Raw genomic sequence first — 20,622 nt, forward strand, 5'->3', positions numbered from 1 at the left:
TGGACTGTAGCACACGAGGCTCCTCTGTCCATTGAATTCCTCCAAGGCAAGAATACTGGAGTGGGTGCCATTTCCTCCTCCAGGGGATCTTCCTGACCCAGGGATTGAACTTGTGATTCCTGCATTGGTAGGCGGCTTCTTTACCACTGAGCCACCAGGGAAGCTCCCCCCCAAAAGGTTGGTTACTGGATATTATTACTTTTATTGTCTTACTATTGAAAGCAGTGGATTTCAGGACTGTTTTATAAATACCTTTTTTTTTTTTTTTAAAAAAAAAAAAAGGTTCCAGATACCAGCTGTTATTTAAGTTTCACAGATACAACTGGAATATTCAGTGTGCCACGTTAATTTTGTAAGTATTTATCGACATGCTTGGCATGTGCTGGAAACTGTTGGTCATTAAAGTGAATTATGTCACAGTCCCTGCTTTCAAGGAGAAGGCAATGACACCCCACTCCAGTACTCTTGCCTGGAAACTCCCATGGACGGAGGAGCCTGGTGGGGGGCAGTCCATGGGGTCGCGAAGAGTCGGACACAACTGAGAGACTTCACTTTCACTTTTCACTTTCATGCCTTGGAGAAGGAAATGGCAACCCACTCCAGTGTTCTTGCCTGGAGAATCCCAGGGACAGGGGAGCCTGGTGGGCTGCCATCTATGGGGTCACACAGAGTTGGACACGACTGAAGCGACTTAGCAGCAGCAGCACCTGCTTGCAAAGAGTAGGAGAGGAGAGCTAGGTCACAGGCTGAGAGCACAGCTCAGTGTAAGTCAGAGTGGCCACATGGCAGAGGCACAGGCGGGTGGGAAGGACACAGGGTGGTGGTGGTGGGGGTGCTCTGCACTGGGCACGGGTGAAGCCAGGCCAGGGAGGGGCTCTATGCCGGTCCCAGGACCCTGGACACAGTCTGACAGGCAATTCCCCTGTTGCTCTTCGTCAGATCCAGTTCTTACCTTCTCTTCCATGTCTGTCTTGGTAACGAGCACCTCTTCAGCAAAGCCCACCTCCCTCTCTCGCTTGATTCCCCGACCATCCTTATCGAAGACCTTCCAGGTGAACAGGCAGCCATCCTCGGCAACGCTCAGCAGGAACTGGTCGTCAAAGGTGAGCGACATCTGAGGAGAACGAGCATGGTGAGGAGGCTTTCCCAGGCCGTGCAGACCAGGGCAGAGTCAGTGGTTGCGCAAGATCCCCACCCCATGCAGGCCCGGGCACAGCCTCCCAGGGAGGAAGATTCGATCTCAGAAAAGAGTGAGACAGGAACCCTCAAGGGCTTCTGGGGATGAATGAAAAGATGAGGCCAGTATATGTTCTCTGTGGATTTGGAATCTTCAGAGTCAATTATTAGGTACACGAAAGAATCAACCGTTAAAAAAAAACAAACCAATAATCCAATTAGGAAGTGGGCAAAAGATACAGAGACATCTCAATGGAGAAGTAATACAGATGGTAAATAAACACATGAAAAGATATTTAACATTATTAGTCATTAAGAAAATGCAAATGAAGACTATGATGAAATGTCACTATATTCCTATCAGAACAGCTAAAATAAAAAAAAAGTGATAAAACTAAATGCTGGCAATGACGCAGAGAAACTGGATCTTTCGTGTATTGCTGAAAGGAATAGGAAACAGCTCGGCAGTTTCTTGAAAAACTAAATAAACATACTTGCAATATATGATTCAGCAACAGTGTTCCTGGGCATTTACCCCAGAGAAATGAACTTATGTTAACATAAAAGCCAGTATGGAGTTGTTCATAGCAATTTTACTTGTAGCAGCCCAAGACCTATGGGGTAAACTCAAATATCTTACAAGGGGTAGACAGTAAAATCATGGCACACCCTTACCATGGAATTCTACTCAGAGAAAACAGAATAAAGTATTGATATATGAAATAACTGACATGGAGATCAAAAGTATTATGCTGAGTGAAAAAAAGCTCCTCTCAAATGGTCATATACTGTATGATTGTGTGTTAGTCGCTTAGTTGTGTCTGACCCTTTGCGACCCCTGGACTGTAGCCTGCCAGGCCCCTCTGTCCATGGAATTCTCCAGGCAAGAATACTGGAGTGGGTCGCCATTCCCTTCTCCAGGTACTGTATGATTATTTTCCATTTCTATAACGTTGACATCTTGATAATTTCATATATATACTGTATGATAATTTACATAAAATGATCAAGGTGTCAACGTTATAGAAATGGAAACTGAATTAGCGGTTGCCGAGGACTAGGCATGGTGGTGGGACTATGATGGGGGCAGGACGGAGCTCTTCGTGGTGCCGGAATAGTTCTGTGTCTTGCGTGCAGTGGTGGTTGCACATGCCTATGCATGAGAAACAATGACACGGGACCCCACCTTGTGTACCACGTCAGTTTTCTGGTTTGATGCTGTGCATCAGATGTAACTATTGGGGGAAGCTGAGTGAGGAGCCCCAGGACCTTGATGCTATCTTTTAGATTTCTTGTGAATCTATAGTTACTTCAAAATAAAAAATGAAAACTGAAGTTATCAACTATGGAAACTCTCTTCTCACAATCACCAAAATGTGTCAAGAACTTTAAAAATGGCCATTCTCTTTCCCTCAGGATTCACTCTCTGTCTAGACATTTAGTCTTAGGGAATAATCAGAGATGCTCATAGGAATCTACAGACTAGGATATTCATGAGCTCATGGGATAATTTAAATGCCCAGTTGTAAGAGATGAGTTTAATAAGTTATGATCCATCATTGTGATAGGATATTTGAATAGCTGCTAAAATCATGCTTTTGAGGAATATTTAATTGTTCAAAAAAAATGCCTACAATAGCACAAATTTTAAAAAAGCACCCAACAGAAGAGGACATACAGTATGATCTTAATTTATTTAAAGCATATGCACAAAAATGCAGAAGAAAATGCATCAGTATATCAATGATGATGCCATTAGGATTTTCATTCCTAAAATAAACATGTCTTGCTTTTATAATCAGGAAAGTAAACATCCACAGAATTTAGTGGTTCTAAAGCAAAGTGGGGAGATATGTGAGAGTAATTTACTCTGGACCCAAGACTCAGGTTCAGTACAGGAATGTTCTAGTTTATAATGAAAAAGTCCTTTCCTAATAAGGATGTGTCTGCAGGCAAGTCAATTTAAAGTTTGGGACTTAATGAAAAACCTCAGGGGCTGGTATTGTTCAACTGGAGTTAAGAGAGGGAGGAGGGAGAGAGAACACATTTCCCAGAGCCTGTTCTTCAGGATCCCATTGCAAACAAGGACACTGCTTTTTTCACAAGGGGGGATGGAAGGACAATTTACAAATGTGTGCTCATGTTATTGCCCCTGGGGACGGATGGGGGCTCATCTCCTGGGCTATGTCTCCTTTCAGTCCAGAACAACTCTGTGGAGAAGGACAGCTGTGAGCCATTAGCAGCTGGGACATGAGGGTGCTGGCCTGTAGAGGACAGCTGAGCAGGGCCCTACAGCATCTCTCAAATGGCCCATATTATTATGCAAAATAATATGATGAACAATCTTGTACATAAATCTTCAGGGGCACCTCTGACCACTTCCTAGGACAAATTCCTGGGGGTAGTTCAAACAGAGTATTAAGAGCCAGTAAGTGTTTACTGAAAACTTGGCTGGATAAATAAGGGGAGAGAAAAGATGCTGGGAGGGAGAAGGGATAAAGCAGGTACACAGCGGACAGGACCAGGTGGATCTCTCGAGAGCTGAATCTGGGACTGAACCCCAGGGAAATGGTCCCCCTCACCTTGGTCACAGGACCTGCGTGGGCCTGGTACTCATTGAATTCTTTCTGCAGAGGGAGCGGGTACTTCATCGCACGGATGGTTCCCACGGAGGTGCCCACAAACATCATGCGTCCGGAGTGGGAGATGACGATGGCTGTGTAGGTGACGTCAAATGCTGACATCTCTCGAATTACCTGAAACACAGCCAGCTCTGTTCAGGGCGAGGGGCTAAACCGTGTCCCCAGTGTCCCCAGGTCATTCTCCTCCTTGCTTTTAATACCATCATTAGGGCAACTTCTGGATTTTAAAATGTGTTTTCCACCCCTTTTAGCATCTGGCATAGTGTCTAGCATATAAAAGGGCACAAACTAAATATTTCTTGGCAGCTTGACTGATGAGTAAACAGTTCTAGGAGTTAGGAATAACACTAAGGAAACTTTCATAAGATACCCAGCAGCATTCTACTGCTTTTACAGGTTGTAACTCATTTAACCCTCACAAAAACCCTTTCAGGCAGTTACCGTCATCCCTATTTTAAAGATGATGAAACAGAGCCACAGAGACACAGAGATGCTAGGTAAGTTACCTCAACTCACCCACCTACACTCAGGCTCCCGAGAGTATGCTCTCGACTGCTATTCTATCGTGTATCTCAAACTAATAATGGGATGTGGATCATAAATTTATTCAGCAAATAGTTATTAATGTCCATTATGGGAACAAAACTACACTGTCAGGGAATTAACTCATTCCTTCACTCTTTAATTCACTCATCCACCCATCCATCCACCTATCTGTAGCCTACCAGGCTCCTCAGTCCGTGGGATTTTCCAGGCAGAAATACTGGAGTGGGTTGCCATTTCCTTCTCCAGGGGATCTTCCCGACCCAGGGATTAAAGCCGGGTCTCCTGCATTGTAGGCAGACACTTTACTGTCTGAGCTACAGAGCTCTAAGGTCTTATAGGAACAAAACTACACTCTCAGGGAATTAATTCATTCCTTCACTCTTTAATCCACCCATCCATCCACCTATCCATCCATCCAACCTACTGTCCATCAACCCACCCATCCACCCAGCCATCAATTATTTACTGGGTGTTTTCTGTGGGCCATGCATTGTGCTACCTAGTAGGGATACCAAGAGATGGGAACCATGGCCCTCCCCTTAAGAAGCTTTGTTCTGGTGCAGCGCCATGGAAACCACCACACTGGGGGCTACCTGGGGGCATACTGGAGAGATACCCTCCTCTCGGTTGGGCTCGTGGAGGACACTGCTCCTTTTCCAGGAAGTGTCCTTGCCAAGCTCTTCTTTGCTCCCTTAACTATTTGGGAGCCAAGGTGCATAATTTTAAAATTTCAGAGTTTGGGGATTTCCAAACAATTATGGAGGCAAGCTTAGGTGACAGCAATAACTACAGTTCTGTTTTTAGCCCATGGAAGTAGGTGCAAATCAAGGGTTAGAGCATTTAGAGATGCTGCTGACCTCCTTCCCTGGAGGGTGAGAAAGAAGTTACAGTCAGCAAGCAAAGGAGGGATGGAAAAGGGCCCACAACTTAAATGAGTCAGGTGGGCACTGGGCAGGAAATTCCAGAAGTAACAATTACTGAGCTGATCCTCTAGGGATGAGGAGGCATGTGTTCTCCCAAGAAGAAGGGCCCTGTTCTCAGAGAACCCCTTTCTGCTGTAAACACAGGAAGCTGTCTTCAGCAGATCAAGGCAGCAGCCCAGAGGAGGGACAGGGGCAGACTCACTGAGGAATCTGCAATCTCCTTCAGAGTCTGGTCTGACCCAACAGCAAAGATGATTTTGCCGTCAGGAGAGATGGTGACGCAGTTGTAGCTGCAGGACTTGAGCACGCATTCTGTCTCTCTCTTTCCTGTGGACAGACTCCATTCGTACACAGCACCATCTGTGCCACAGGAAATCAGCTTGCTGTCATCTGTATTCCACGCAACTGAACGAATCTACAGGGGATGAAGACATGCCCAGCTGGGAGTGCGCACGTACACTCTCTCTCTCTCACACACACACACACACCCCTCTCAAGGAGAGGAGGAGACCCCCTTACGTGATTCACTATGCTGAGGCAGAGTGTCCTTTCCTGGTACATACCCTTCAGTAAACACAAATCATAGCTTTGTAGGAAAGTTAGCATTCTATCTCCTCAGACGTTTGCAAAATACTGAAGATTAAATATTCTCATTTCTGTTTCACTTTATGAATGTAAAGACTGAATCATAATAATTCCTATAATGCTGCAATCAATCATTGCTATGTTTTACAAAAGTTTTTATTTTGAAATAATTATACATATATATATTCAAAGGGAGTTGCAAAAATTGCATAGAGAGGGTACTTCCAAATGGCAGAGTAAGAACCTCAGCTGGCCTATCCCTTACATAATAGTAACTTAGAAATCATAAAAACAGTTATTTAGGGACTTCCCTGGTAAGAATCCCCTAAGAATCCACTCTTTCACTGCAGGGGGTACAGGTTTGATCCTTGGTTGGGAAACTAAGATCCAGCACGCCTCGTGGTGTGGCCAAAAAGTTTATAAAAACAGTTATTTAGAGTCTCTGGCAATTGTCTTAAGGGCATATAGAAAATGCAGAAACATTCACTCAGGAAAATGTACTCAATCTCAGGAGGAACAGAGACTGCAGGATATAAGTGCTGATCTGCTCCTTTACCCTCCTCATCCTCAAACACTTTATTCCAGTGTCCTCTGGGCAGCTGTAGCCAAAAGGTGGGGCTCCCTCTCTCCCCCAGAGCTTAGCCATTGGCTATGGTTTCATCCTGGGAAACCTGCTGGCATTTCTCATCCTCACCCAGAAGCTCTATTCCAGGCAAGTGTGGCCAAGAGGACCTCATCGCCCTTCCCCTAGCCAGTCCCACCTGCTGGTGGAAACTACTCTAAGCGCAGAAGCATGAGGATACTGGTACCCCAGCTGCCCCTGCCCCAGTTAACTCAGTGCGTGGGGGTTCTACACCATGAGGTGAGAGCCGAAGAGTCGAGGGATCCCACTGCCTTTCCACCCGCAAGCGCCACACACAGAGTAGGCAGGTCACTCTTGGGAAATAAAGTCGCTCCCCCTCCCCCTCCGCTCTGGTGCAGTGGAGCAGAACTTCTTCCCAGGGGGACGTTTGGTCATAAGACAATGAGCTCCACAGCTCTGCTGGAGGAGACTGACTTATTTGGAGCAGAGCATGGAGAATTTCATCCTACGGGCATCATCTAAATCAGTGGAGATCTAGGTGGAGGGCGGTTAAGAGAAGGCTGGAAATGGCAGAGCAGTAACAGAATTATAACAGGAAGAAGGGAAGGAGACAGTCGAGAGAGCCCTTCCGGGATGAGAGACAACTGTGGGGATCAGGAAGGCTGATGTATGTGCTATGCTGCACACACTCAGGAGAAATCAGGGCAGGATATGGGGACACTTGAAAGCATCTCCTATGCTGCACAAAAACCCACTGACACAGGATGGAAGCCACACAGGCACGAAGGGTTTAAACACAACATCTGACCAACACTAACTGAGTAATAAGCTTCTGAGCCAGGGGCATCTCCCAGGAAGTCAGGCTTAGAAATAACAGCATGCTTCTGCCTGGCAGCCTGGAAGGCGGGGTGCATGGCTGAGGCTGTACCCTCTCAGGTATAGTCAGAGAGGGAACCTCGAAACTACTAGTTTCTGGCTAAACATGGAGCAAAAGCATAAACTCCATGAACTGTGACAGGAAAATCACAGTTTTCTGTTTTCTAAACAAAAATCCAACAGTAAAAATATAACTGGGGAAGGGGCCTTAAGCATAATCTATGACTAATTAAGTCGCTTAGGGGTAACCAGGCTAAAAGATCAAGAAAGAAAAACATCTGAGCAGCGACATCTGAGGCTGCCCACTGCAGGAGAAAAAAAGACTTCTCAGAATTAGTTTACCAACTCACTGAACAAAACTGCCAAATAAAAACAACATTCTAACTTTTTCCCTTTTCCATATTTGCAACTCCCCTCTCTCATAGAGTGACTGGCTTCCATAGTCTCCAATACATTAATACCTCCAACACATTTTCTCAATCTCCTTCTAAGTAGCCAACCTCCTGACCAACTAGACACCTTTTTGGCTGTCCTTTTTAAATTACATTTTTTGATTGTTTCTCACTATTATGTAAAAATGGACTTAAATATAATCATTTCCAACAATATTCCCAGATTCACGAAGTTTAATAGTTTATCTGCAAATTCTCTAAATTTTCTACAAACTCAGTTATACTGTCTGTTGGTCATAGCTTTATTTCTTCCTTTCCAACCCTCACGCCTCTTATTTTGCTATGGTCTGAATGTTTCTGTCTCTCATCAGCCCCACCTCAATTCATATGTTGAAATCCTGACATCCCAAGGTGATGGTATTAGGAAGTGGTGCCTTTGGGAAGTGATTAGGTCCTGAGTTCTTCCCCTCATGAATGGGGTGAGTGCTCTTAGGAAAGGCTCCTTCCACCATGTGAGGCTATAGGAAGTCTGAAAACAGGAAGAGGGCCCTCTTCTGATCGTTTGATCTCGGACTCCCTACCCTCCAAACTGTGAGGAAAAATTTCTGCTCTTCATAAACCATCCAGTCTGGGCTATTTGGTTATGGCAGCCCCATGGACTAATGTTGCACTTCCCTGGTGTCTCAGATGGTAAAGAATCTCCCTGTAACTTGGGAGACCTGGGTTCGATCTCTGGGTTGGGAAGATCCTCTGGAGGAGGGCATGGCAACCCACTCCAGTATTCTTGCCTGGAGAATCCCCATGGGCAGATGAGCCTGGCGGGCTACAAGAGGTTGCAAAGAGCTGGACACGACTGAGCAGTGGACTAAGCATGGCACGGGGACTAATGTATATTTCTGTTCTGTCCCTTATCACACTGGATAGAACCCAGTACAAGGCTAACAGAAGGCATCATGTTTTGTTCTCTGAATTTCACAGTTTCATAATCAAGTGTGCTGATTGTTGTAGGTTTTTAAAATAAATGTCCTATATAAGACTTTTAATAATAAAGTACATTCCCCATTATTTTAAGTGCTTTTTAAATCTGTTATGATACAGTTAATGTTATTGATTTATTATATTTGGATTTATAGAGATAAGCATATGCTTTTTAATCCTTACTATATTAATGTGGTATACACTAATGATTTCAAAATCTAAAACAATGTTGTATTCCTAGAATGAATCAACATGGTCATGTTGCCTTATCCTTTTAACATATTGCTGGATTGGTTTGATGATAATTTATTTAGGACATCTTTATGTTCACAGAAAAGACTGGCTTACCATTTTCCTTTCTTGTGATGTCTTTTATAGGTTTTGGTATCAAAACTATGCTGGCCTCCTACAACAATGTTGGAAGTATTTACTTAAAAAAAAAAATTCGCTAGAAGAGGTTTTTTCCCCCCCAAGATTACTGTCATGCTTTCCTTAAAATTCAATATACTTCTCCAGTGATAGTTTTCCTTGTCAGGTTTTAAATTACAGATTCAATTTTTCTAGGAATTTGTCAGTTCATCTATTTATTCAAATTTATTTACATAAAGTTGTTCATAATACTCTCTTGTAATCTTTTAAAATGTCTATCAGACCTGTAGTGATAACTCCTTTTTGTTACTCATGTTGGTTACTTGTATCTTCTGTCTCTCTCTCTTTTTTCCCTTAAACAATTTTGCTAAAGGTTTGTCCATTTTGAGCTTTCAAAAAACAAAGTTTGGCTTTGATGATCTTCTATTGTGTAAATGTTCTCTGTTCCATCTTGCTCTTATCCTTATGATGTCCTTCAATTTGTTTTCTTTGAATTAATTTACTGTTCTACTTCTTATCTTTTTCCATGGATGGTTCTATCACTGATTTTCATCTTTGCCATTTTTCTAATACATGTTTAATGTTAAAGAGTTCCCTGAATGCATGGTTTTAGCTGCATGCTCCATCTATATTTTTTGTTTGTTTTTGTATTTTCTTTTAATAGCACATCTGTAAACCTAACATATATCCCTGATTAGAGACAAGTGTTATAAATTCTGGTAAAGTGAGGGAACAAATGGCTGTTCCCCTGGGTTGGTGAGGTAGGGCTTCCTATGGGGATGTGCCTGGTTCGAGAAAGAGCATCACACTCACCTGGTGTGTGCTTTCCTCTACATCTCTGCAATCACACTGTTGGAGCGGACGAAGCTCAGTAGCTCCCAATACACTTGTGCTTAATAGCGCTTACACTTAACGACCTGTTAGTTGCTGAAGTCAATGGTCACTGACTTCTTTATCTATCTGGAAACTAGTTCCCTGGCTTCTCTGATACAATCCCTTGATTCCAGGTTCTCTCTGTACCTTCATTTGCAGTCTCTCTCTTCTTTACCAGTCCCTTACATGTTGCTCACCTGTCTCCTGACCAAGATCTCAGATTCTGCACAAGCGCTTAGTGATCTAATCTATGCCTCTGACTTCCACTAACTACCACCTAACTGCCTGAATTGGGATTTTTAGCCCAGACTTCTTTCTGACATCTACTCTCACATACCACACTCCTGGACACAGCAAACATAACACATCCAAAATGGAGCTTAATAGCTTTCTTCTCTCTGTCCGTACTATGAAAGCCATGGTTTAGTTCCTAGCTCCTCTCTCACCCTCACTTTCTAGCTGACGTCTTTCACTCCAGCTTCCCTTCCCTCTCAACCATTTTCAATACTGTCTGGAAAATTATCTTTCTGACCCCATTACTTGTTTTCTTAAATCCTTCCAGTTATTTCTCATCACCTACAGACCAATGTCCAATTCCTTGGCATGGCACACACACACTCCATGATGCACCAAACTTTTCCAGCTCCTCTCTGTATCACTTCTCAGATGTGCTCAGTGTTCCAGCCCATAAGCCACAAACCACCGTCCTGTTCCATACTCCCACGCCCTCACCTGTAACACGCCCTGCTGCTGAGAATGCCTTTCTTTCCCCACTGCTTTTTCTATCTAATTCACCTGCTGACTTCTTACCCTTTCAGTCTTTGGCGTCTCCCTTTTCTTCATGCTCCATATCCAGTTTACCTTCAGGTACTACTGGTTTAACTTCCTAAATATCTTTGGAATGCATACATTTCTTCCTATTGCTACCAGCTCCATCCTGTTCCAAAATACTACCATCATGTAGACAACAATCTCCTTACCACTTTACCCTCATCCCTTTCAATACAATCTTTACTCTGCAGCCAAAGTAATCTTGTAAAACGCAAATATGGTCATATCATTTCTTGGCCTGAGAGTCTTCAGTGATTTCAAGGAAAAAGGAGGATAAAGTATGTGCTGTGCTTAGTCGCTCAGTGGTGTCTGACTCTTTGCGATCCCACTGATTGTTACCTGCCAGGCTCCTTGGTCCATGGGGATTCTCCAGGCAAGAATACTGGAATGGGTTGCCAAGCCCTCCTCTAGGGGATCTTCTCAACCCAGGGATCCTGCATTGCAGGTGGATTCTTTACTGACTTAGCCACCAGGGAAGCCCAAGAATACTGGAGGTGGGTAACCTATCCCTTCTCCAGGGGATCTTCCCGACCCAGGAATGGAACTAGGGTCTCCTGCATTGCAGGTGGATTCTTTACCAGCTGAGCTACCAGCGCCTATAAGATTCCATGAACAAGATTTCGAGAACTCAGGTCCTGCTAACCTCACCAATCTTAGCTCACGCCAAGTTTCATTCCTGATACCTATGTTTCAGTACCACAGATAGTTCCTCCTCTCCATCTCAGGGTCTTTGGATCCCTATCAGCAATTATTTGACCCATTAGGTCTGTCTGGTTAATTCTGACTCACTCCTTAGGACCATGCCTTTGTGAACATGCTGATCTCCATCATGTCAACTCCTCATCACTTCCTCTTCTAACAACCCATATTTTTCTTTCATTGAGTTTTCTACAGTTAGTACTTAAATCTGAATGTGCATTTGTTTTATTGTCTTTTCCCTCAACTAGACAGGGACCTCTGAGAAGAAAAGAATCACTTCTCTTTTGTTCTCTTATATCCCATTGGCCAGCATGATATTTGACTCTGTGCCCTTGTTTCCCTGGGCCCTGCTCACTCACTTACCTTCCCTGTGTGTCCTTTCAGGTTTGAGATATTCTCTAGGCTTGTGGTGGAAAAAATGTGAATCACATTCCCATTGACTGCAGCAAACAGGTGACCTCCATTGCTAAAGGAACACTGCAAAGAAATACAGGGAGAGCCCAAGAGTGAAAGAAAGAGCGGTTTACCTGGAGGTTGTAGTTGAGAGCTTCTTTTCCCAGAGTTCATGCTGACACCATGTGCAGGACTGGGAATTGGGGGAAGGTGTAAATAGGACTCAGAATTGGCCTATTTGATGTCACTATTCCTATAGCTCATACTGGCCAAGACGCTGACACTACCATGTGCGTGAGTCATGAAGCTGTTTGGATCAGAGAGTGGAATACTCATTCATTTTGCCTGTAGAAGAAGTTTCACAGTGGGAAAGTGATTCTTTACAGCTCTGTCTTGTTTCTGTACGTCATCTTTGGGATGGGGATGGGGGAAATCAGATGGGCTGCTACTGTCTTTCACTGTTGCTCATTTTCCCTGATCCCTCCCAACTGCCAACCCTGTCCTCCCAACTGTGACTCTGAATGTGTGATAACTTTCTTTTCAATGCTTAAAAAACATTACTTCACAGTCCCAGAGAGGACAGATTGCAGGTGGGATCTCACACGGTTTGGTTCAAAGATGTACTCTGGTGGGCAAAAAAGAAAAGGGATAGGACCAATATACTCAGTAACTTTGGTGGAAAAATTGGATTTTTCTTAAGCCACTAAAATTCTCTAAGACATTCTTTGGTCTACCTCTTCAGCTGTGTTAGTTCGTGATATTTCAACTCTGACTTTCCAAGATACTTACCTCCAGAAGTTCTTACCTCTTTGCACCCTCTGACGGAGTATTCCTTGAAAGAACGTATATCATCAATAAGTAGATTCATAATGCGTAGTTTGTCAGCAAACCCTACTACAATGTAGTGTCCAGATGGGTGAAGGCTGATTGTATAAGCTTCTTCTTGGTATTCCTTAAATAGTTCCAAAGAACTGTGAAAAAGATACATTACTGAATAAAAGTCTAGCCGACTTAAGTCCCTTGAGCATTCCATTGTATCTGGTATGTATTTTTATAATGGCATTTGAGATACTTTATTACTTGTAATTATTGGTGCCTCTTTTTCTAGACTTTGGTTACTTGAGGATAGTGTTCAGCGATGAGTACAGCATGTGAAGGGACGGATCAAGGGGTGTTTAGGGATGTTGAAGACACAGCTCCATTCAGATCTCCAACTCAGGAGTATTGCACAGTTTTTTCCCTAGCAGCCCCAGCAGCTATATGTAAAAGCAAAGAAGTTATATTCTGGGGCCAATCTAGGCTGGAGATTCTCAGGGAAGCTGTGGCTGGAGGATAAAATCGCTGGAAGCTGAGGGTTGTTGGGGCAGTGATCAGGATTGAAAGGAGGAAACAATGATCTGGAGAGCTCCATGAAACAAAGAACCCATCCAGTGGTGGGGGAGGGGACAGGGCAGTGGCGAGGGGACAGGAAAGGTCAAAGGACACAGGAGGATATGGAAGGAGATGAGATATTGGTTTCTTTATGTCCCCAGGGCCAAGAATAGTGTATGGGACATAGTAAACACTTAATAAAGTACAAAGTGATTTTCTAGCTCATCAGTTCAGTTCAGTTCAATTCAGTCGCTCAGTTGTGTCTGACTCTTTGCGACCCCATGAATCGCAGAACGCCAGGCCTCCCTGTCCATCACCATCTCCCGGAATTCACTCAGACTCACGTCCGTTGAGTCCGTGATGCCATCCAACCATCTCATCTTCTGTCATCCCCTTCTCCTCCTGCCCCCAATCCCTCCCAGCATCAGGGACTTTTCCAATGAATCAACACTTCGCATGAGGTGGCCAAAGTACTGGAGCTTCAGCTTTAGCATCATTCCTTCCAAAGAAATCCCAGGGTTGATCTTCAGAATGGACTGGTTGGATCTCCTTGCACTCCAAGGGACTCTCAAGAGTCTTCTCCAACACCACAGTTCAAAAGCATCAATTCTTCGGCGCTCAGCCTTCTTCACAGTCCAGCTCTCACATCCATACATGACCATAGGAAAAACCATAGCCTTGATGAGACAGACCTTAGTAGGCAAAGTAATGTCTCTGCTTTTGAATATACTATCTATGTTGGTCATAACTTTTCTTCCAAGGAGTAAGCGTCTTTTAATTTCATGGCTGCAGTCACCATCTGCAGTGATTTTGGAGTGCCAAAAAATAAAGTCTGACACTGTTTCTACTGTTTCCCCATCTATTTTCCATGAAGTGATGGGACCAGATGCCATGATCTTTGTTTTCTGAATGTTGAGCTTTAAGCCAACTTTTTCACTTTCCTCTTTCACTTTCATCAAGAGGCTTTTTAGCTTCTCTTCACTTTCTGCCATAAGGGTGGTGTCATCTGCATATCTAAGGTTATTGATATTTCTCCCGGCAATCTTGATTTCAGCTTGTGTTTCTTCCAGTCCAGCGTTTCTCATGAGGTACTCTGCATATAAGTTAAATAAGCAGGGTGACAATATACAGCCTTGACGTACTCCTTTTCCTGTTTGGAACGAGTCTGTTGTTCCATGTCCAGTTCTAACTGTTGCTTCCTGACCTGCATACAGATTTCTCAAGAGGCAGAATTTTCCACAGTTTATTGTGATCCACACAGTCAAAGGCTTTGGCATAGTCAATAAAGCAACCCATGAAAGAGTGAAAAGAGAAAAAGGAAGTCTGACGGACTTGATTTTTTTATAAATGGTTTCCAGCTGAAAGCTTCTAAGTAATTAAAATTGAAAACTCTCTAAAATAATTTGCATGGAAAAATTTAACAACCAAAATCTTGCATACCCCAGTAGCAAAGCCTTTCATTTCTTACTTTGATTCGTAATTCCAGAGGCGGACGGACCGATCCACAGAGCAGGTGGCAATGAGGGGTTTGCGGATGCAAGTATCTAGACCAGTGATGGATGCCGAGTGTAATGGGTACATCAGATACTCAAAGTGGGCAGGCTCCCCCTGGAGAAATCACACAGAGTCAGACTGAGCAGAGGAAGCAAAAGACTGGCCAGGCACTCCAGCTCTCATTACTGCTTATGGATGTAATTAGTCCAGATGCACAGAAATCAGACTGTGGACAAGTTGTTTTAACATAATCCATATTTTCCCATGCTATTATTTTAAAACATTTTAATGGACATAAAATATTTTATTCTATAAATATACCAGGATTTAATTTATCCATTCTTCTACTGTGGGAATGTTTAGGTGGTCTCCAAATTTTTGCTATCAAGGGGGTAACATGGACTAAATATTCTCGCAAGTAAGTCTGTGTATCTCCCTGATTACTTCTTTAGATATTGTAGAGTAAGTGCCTGACAGTAAGTTTTTGAGTCTCAAGGCATCTATTTCAAAGGACCTCCAGCTTGAATAAACATATTGCAGTTATATGACGCAGTTACCAGCAAAACAACCAGCTAAAGAATTGTTGCTCCCACCCTTGAAGATCCCTTTTGTAGAAAGCCCTGGATACTTAAATAACTGACTTCTTGAATGATTCCACTCTTCCTGTACCCTAATTCCCACACTCGTGGCTAAATGAGCATTAAATAAATAGTGAACTCTTGAAACCCTGACACCCCATCCTCAAACCCTGATAAAAGCAGAGCCCCTGGCCCACCCTTCCCTCACTGCATATGGCCCTTGGGCATGCTGTGTGCCCTCCAGGACCTGTGAGTAAGAAATCTTGTTCCTCAAAGTTCCCTGATGGATTTTTCTCAAGTGCATCCTTCAATTGTAATAAGAACCAAAAGGGCCTGTCTGGCCCCAGCACTGGCCTTGGTGGGGGAAGTGTGTGTGGGGCTTGCTGGGAGAGATGCAGCCGTGGGTGAGTGCCTCCAGCATTCCTAGCTGATGGCTTCACTACCAACAGGTTGGGCCCCACACAACAGATACATTTCTAGAAATAGAATACAGGGCAAAATGGTCTGGATGGGGTTAAGGATCTTAATGAGTACTCCCAAATTTCTCTGCAGAGAGACGGTATGAGTCCATCAGCTGCAGCTAGGAGAACTGGGTGAATGATTTTAAGTTAATATGTATCATATTGCACCAGTCTGCATGTTACATGTAGATTTCAGGTGTTTGTTATCAGAAGCATTATACCTGGGACTTCTGCATGAGAAGTAATGATTGGGAAACTCAATGAGGTGTATATACTTTGCTCACAAGCCAAGACAAAGGCTGAACTGGCAAATCCCTCAAATTCAGACCCTTCCCCACTTAGAAACTACCTGCATCTATTCTACCCTCCTCTGCTATATCAGAAAGAGGTGCTGGGCTGTCAGAAAGAGGGGGTGAAAAGTGAAACTGAAAGTCACTCAGTTGTGTCCAACTCTCTGCGATCCCCATGGACTATAGCCTGACAGGTTCCTCTGTCCATGGGATTTCCCAGGCAAGAATACTGGAGTGGGTAGCCATTTCCTTCTCCAGGGAAATCTTCTTGACCCAGGGATTGAACCTAGGTCTCCCACATAGCAGGCAGATTCTTTACCGTCTGAGCCAACAGGGGGTAGGCACAGACTATGTCCATTCTCCACCTGGTTCCCATACTTTCTCTAATATCTTCAACCTCCCTGTCTCTACTAGCACATTCCTAGTAGCTTTCTTCCCCCTTGAAGGCTGAGCAAGAACTAACAAGAACTAATGTGGGGAAGAGGAGAGTGTGAGTGCCCCATGCAGAGGCAGGAATGCTGATGGCCTTTGGCAGAAGGAACATGCAGAGTCCTAGTGATCAAAGGGCCCGTTCTATCAGGTGGACTGATGGGATGAGGCTGCAGAGCGCAGCCCGGGCCAGACATCACCCAGCCCCGTGCTCCTAGCCCAGTTCTTCTCAGAGCACCGGAAGGTCACCGAGGGGCTGAGGCTGTGACAATGGTGGAGGTGGTGGAACATGTGAATTTTGTGACAACCACATCTGGGCTTTGAAAAGATCACTCTGGCAGCCGAACAGAGTATAATTCGGGGGCCTAAGGGTGGAGTGTACATGTGGAGACAGGCAGGAGACTTACACATCCTGGAAGTGAGAGTGAAAACACTCCACTCTACGGAAGATCCCGCCCTCTGGTCTGGTTCTCTTCTTTCCAGGCAACCTTCCCTCTGAGAGGCACGCCTAACAGCAGGGAGAGAAGCTCTATGCAGTGAGCTCACCCCTCTCCATGGAGAAAGCAGACAGACTGAAGATCCAGCCATCAAATCAATCCTTTCTGAGTCTTTGTGAATGAGGTCCCCCCACGTGGAAATGATAAAAATGTCTTAGTCTGGGGTATATGACAGAATAAGTTACATATTAGCCTACAAGCTTTTAAATACACTCAAATCTCCCTTGTGTTGAAACAAAAGCAACTCTCTTTTCCACCTTATCTCTGCATCTCATTCTGTGAGGTCAGTATTACCCCAATACCAAATGTAGACAAAGGCATCACAAGAAAACCACAGACCAACGGCTGTTATGAATGTAAATTAAACATTAGATAAGAATAAGTGCTGACAAAAATACAGAGAGATTAGAACACTCATACACAGCTGATGGGAATATAAAACAGTTCAGCACTTAAGGGAAAACTATCTGGCTGTTCCTCAAGTGGTTAAATATGGAGTTCCTGCTTGACTCAGGAATTCCACTCCTATATATATACCCAAGAAGAATAAAAACGTATTTCCACAGAAAAACTTGTACATAGATGTTTATAGCAGCAGTATTTGTAATATCCAAAAGGTGGAAGGAACCCAAATATTCATTAACTGATGATTAGACCAACAAAAATGGTATATCCACGCAATGGACTATTATGAAAAGGAATGGAGTACTGATACATGCTCACACATGAATGAAACTTGAAAACACTGTGCTTAGTGAAGGAAGCCAGTCACAAGAGTCTACATATTGCTATGAAACATTCAGAAAAGGCAAATCTATAGAGACACAAGACACTGGTGACTGGCTAGAGCTGGGGGGAGGCAGATGGGATGATGGGAGCATAATAGCTAAAGGGCATTTTTTTTTTTTGAGTGAAGAAATGTTCTAAAATTGATGGTGGTAATGGCTGCATAACTCTATGAATATACTAAAAACCATTGAATCGTACACTTTAAGTAGGTGAATTGTTTAGTATATGAGTAACTCAATTGTGTTATTATTTTAAAAACCATCATTGCTGAGAAAGATATATTAAAACCTCCTGTGATTGTAGGTGGTTTATTTTCCTTGTTGTTCTGCCAAAGTCTGCAGGCTATATTTTGAGTCCATGCTATTATCTGCATACAAATTTAAAACTGTATGTCTGCTTGATAAAATGAACCTTTTATAAGTACAAAGTGCTTCTTTTTTATCCTTTTTGCTGCAATATCGACAGTGTATTCATACTGGCTTCATTTATTATTTAAAAACAAAAGCAATGATAAATCTTTACACATAAACGTCTCTGTGCACAGGAGCAGGTACTGTAGTACATTAAATACCTGAAGTACACTTGCTTGCTGAGGAAAAGATAGGTACAATTTAAATCTGAGAGGGACCTCCAAGGTGTTCTCCAAAGAGCCTCAGTTCAGTCACTCTGTCATGTCTGACTCTTTGCGACGCCATGGACTGCAGCACGCCAGGCTTCCCTGTCCATCACCAACTCCTGGAGCTTGCTCAAACTCATGTCCATCGAGTTGGTGATGCCATTCAAAGAGGCTACAACAATCAGATTCTGGCGTCCCCCACCCTGGCCCCCTGCAGGTGTTGGACTGCTCCTCCAAGGACACCTTGAAAATAGTTTCTTTTGCTTTGTTATGAAGGGGTGAATGGGCCTATGCTCAGGAACTGGATCAAAATTTGCCCAGTGGTGGCCCGTCCCCAGGCTGGCAGGAAGCGCTGCTGCGAGGCTCACCTTGCTGATCTCCGTCAGGGACATGGTGATGCTGTAGAGCTGGCTCTTGCTGGTGCTGGCGATCAGCGTCTCCTCGGAGGGGCTGAAGCACATGCAGAGCACGTCCTGTTTGTCCGACTGACTCGGGTCGTTGCTCTGTGGATCCACAGGAATCTGCCCGAGACACAGGACGGCGGTCAGCAGGCCCCTGCACTGTCGGGTGTCCTTGGACTTTAAGATGCTCTCAGACACTCGCAGCTTCCAGACTCCTATCAGCCTGCTTCCTGGGTGCTCCTCAGATGCGGAGAAGGGGGGTTTGAGGTGTCTCGGTTTCTGTGGGTTTTCTACTCACCTTTAAGTGACTCGTGGCTGAATAATGAGCAGCGGCACAGGTGAAACTGATCCATCTGCACATCTGAGATCCCCCCTCAGAACAAGCATTAGTTTAGCCCCACGCTCGCCCAGCGGGTGGGAGCTCAGAGCAGGCTCCTATCTGCACCAGGTACGCAGTGCGCTTCAGGGCAGCGGAGGGGAAGGTTGAGGCCTTTTTATCACATGGGTGGGTGACAGGGCAGAGGGAAGAGAAGGGGCCCCGCAGCTCCTGCAGCCGTCTCGGGGGCCTGGAGTTCCCAGTGGACATTATTAAACGAGGTTTCCTTCTCCCTGTTTTTCCTCTCCTCCCACGAACCAAACTTACTGAAATCTGGTCTGCACATACCCCCTTTGCATCCTCACTACCCACTCAGTTCTTAATTCCTTATAACGTGGCTTCCACTGCCTCATTTACTGAAACTGTCCTCCTGAACATCAGAGATTTCCTTATCACCAAAGCCCGATGCCCTGCTCAGCCCTCATCTTCTGGGCTTTCCTAGAGCCTGCAGCACTGACCTGGGCACCTTCCTCCCCTGAACGCCCTGGACTCTTGTGCTGCCCTCCCTCTGCGTGGAGTTGTCTTGCTCGGCACCTCCTAGCCCGTCCTCATGAAGTCTACTCCTTCTGCTCTCTCTGGGCAGCGAGGGCCCTGGGAAGCCTTCCCTGACCGCCCTGGGCTGCGTGGGCCCTGACAGTCCCTCACTGTGCCCACAGCACCCAGGAGTTCCCTCTGTTGTCCCACGTGTCACACTGCATAGAGTGGAACAGGGGCCTGTGGACCGGGGACCTTGCCTGTTCCCTCTGTGTCCTCTGCTGCTTGGAGCAGGGCCTGGCACATGGCAGGCCCTCAGTGACTGCACGGTGTGGCCTCGCACCCTCCCCCACAGTGAGGTCCGTGCGGGAAGTGCCACATCCAATGTGCCCACCGCAGGCCCCACCCTGGAGCCGGGCCCCTGACAGGTGACCGACAGACGTTTGTTGACTGAATGAGTGAACGACCTCGCCTTCTCAGCGTCCCGCTGGGCTCTCATCCTGTCTCAGTCTTGAAATTGGGAAACGCTAAGTAGTCATGTATGGATGTGAGAGTTGGAGTATAAAGAAAGCTGAGCGCTGAAGAACTGATGCTTTTGAACTGTGGTGTTGGAGAAGACTCTTGAGAGTCCTTTGGACTGCAAGGAGATCCAACCAGTCCTTCCTAAAGGAAGTCAGTCCTGAATATTCGTTGGAAGGACTGATGCTGAAGTTGTAACTCTAATACTTTGGCCACCTGATGTGAAGAGCTGACTCATTGGAAAAGACCCTGATGCTGGGAAAGATTGAAGGTGGGAGGAAAAGGGGACAACAGAGGATGGGAGGGTTGGATGCCATCACCAACGTGATAGACATGAGTTTGAGTAAACTCTGGGAGTTGGTGATGGACAGGGAAGCCTGGCATGCTGCAGTCCATGGGGTTGCAATGAGTTGGACACAACTGAGGGACTGAACTGAACTGAACTGCATCCAGTGATCACA

The 20,622-nt window shown here is 44.8% G+C and overlaps 1 protein-coding gene across 1 annotated transcript in view; it reads right to left on the reverse strand.

Annotated features, from left to right (window-relative positions):
* Nucleotides 1-20,622, reverse strand: part of CFAP57 (cilia and flagella associated protein 57) — a 67,591-nt gene that overhangs the window by 35,979 nt on the left and 10,990 nt on the right. Inside the window, exons 5-11 of the mRNA XM_052637683.1 lie at nt 18,760-18,912; nt 14,706-14,845; nt 12,672-12,837; nt 11,837-11,950; nt 5,490-5,702; nt 3,759-3,932; nt 953-1,114 (exon numbers count right to left, since the gene is read on the reverse strand). Coding sequence (XP_052493643.1) covers nt 953-1,114; nt 3,759-3,932; nt 5,490-5,702; nt 11,837-11,950; nt 12,672-12,837; nt 14,706-14,845; nt 18,760-18,912 — 1,122 coding nt within the window. The remainder of the gene's footprint in view (nt 1-952; nt 1,115-3,758; nt 3,933-5,489; nt 5,703-11,836; nt 11,951-12,671; nt 12,838-14,705; nt 14,846-18,759; nt 18,913-20,622) is intronic.

Source organism: Budorcas taxicolor, chromosome 3 (assembly GCF_023091745.1).
Source record: "Budorcas taxicolor isolate Tak-1 chromosome 3, Takin1.1, whole genome shotgun sequence".
In the NCBI taxonomy this organism is placed as follows: domain Eukaryota; kingdom Metazoa; phylum Chordata; class Mammalia; order Artiodactyla; family Bovidae; genus Budorcas; species Budorcas taxicolor.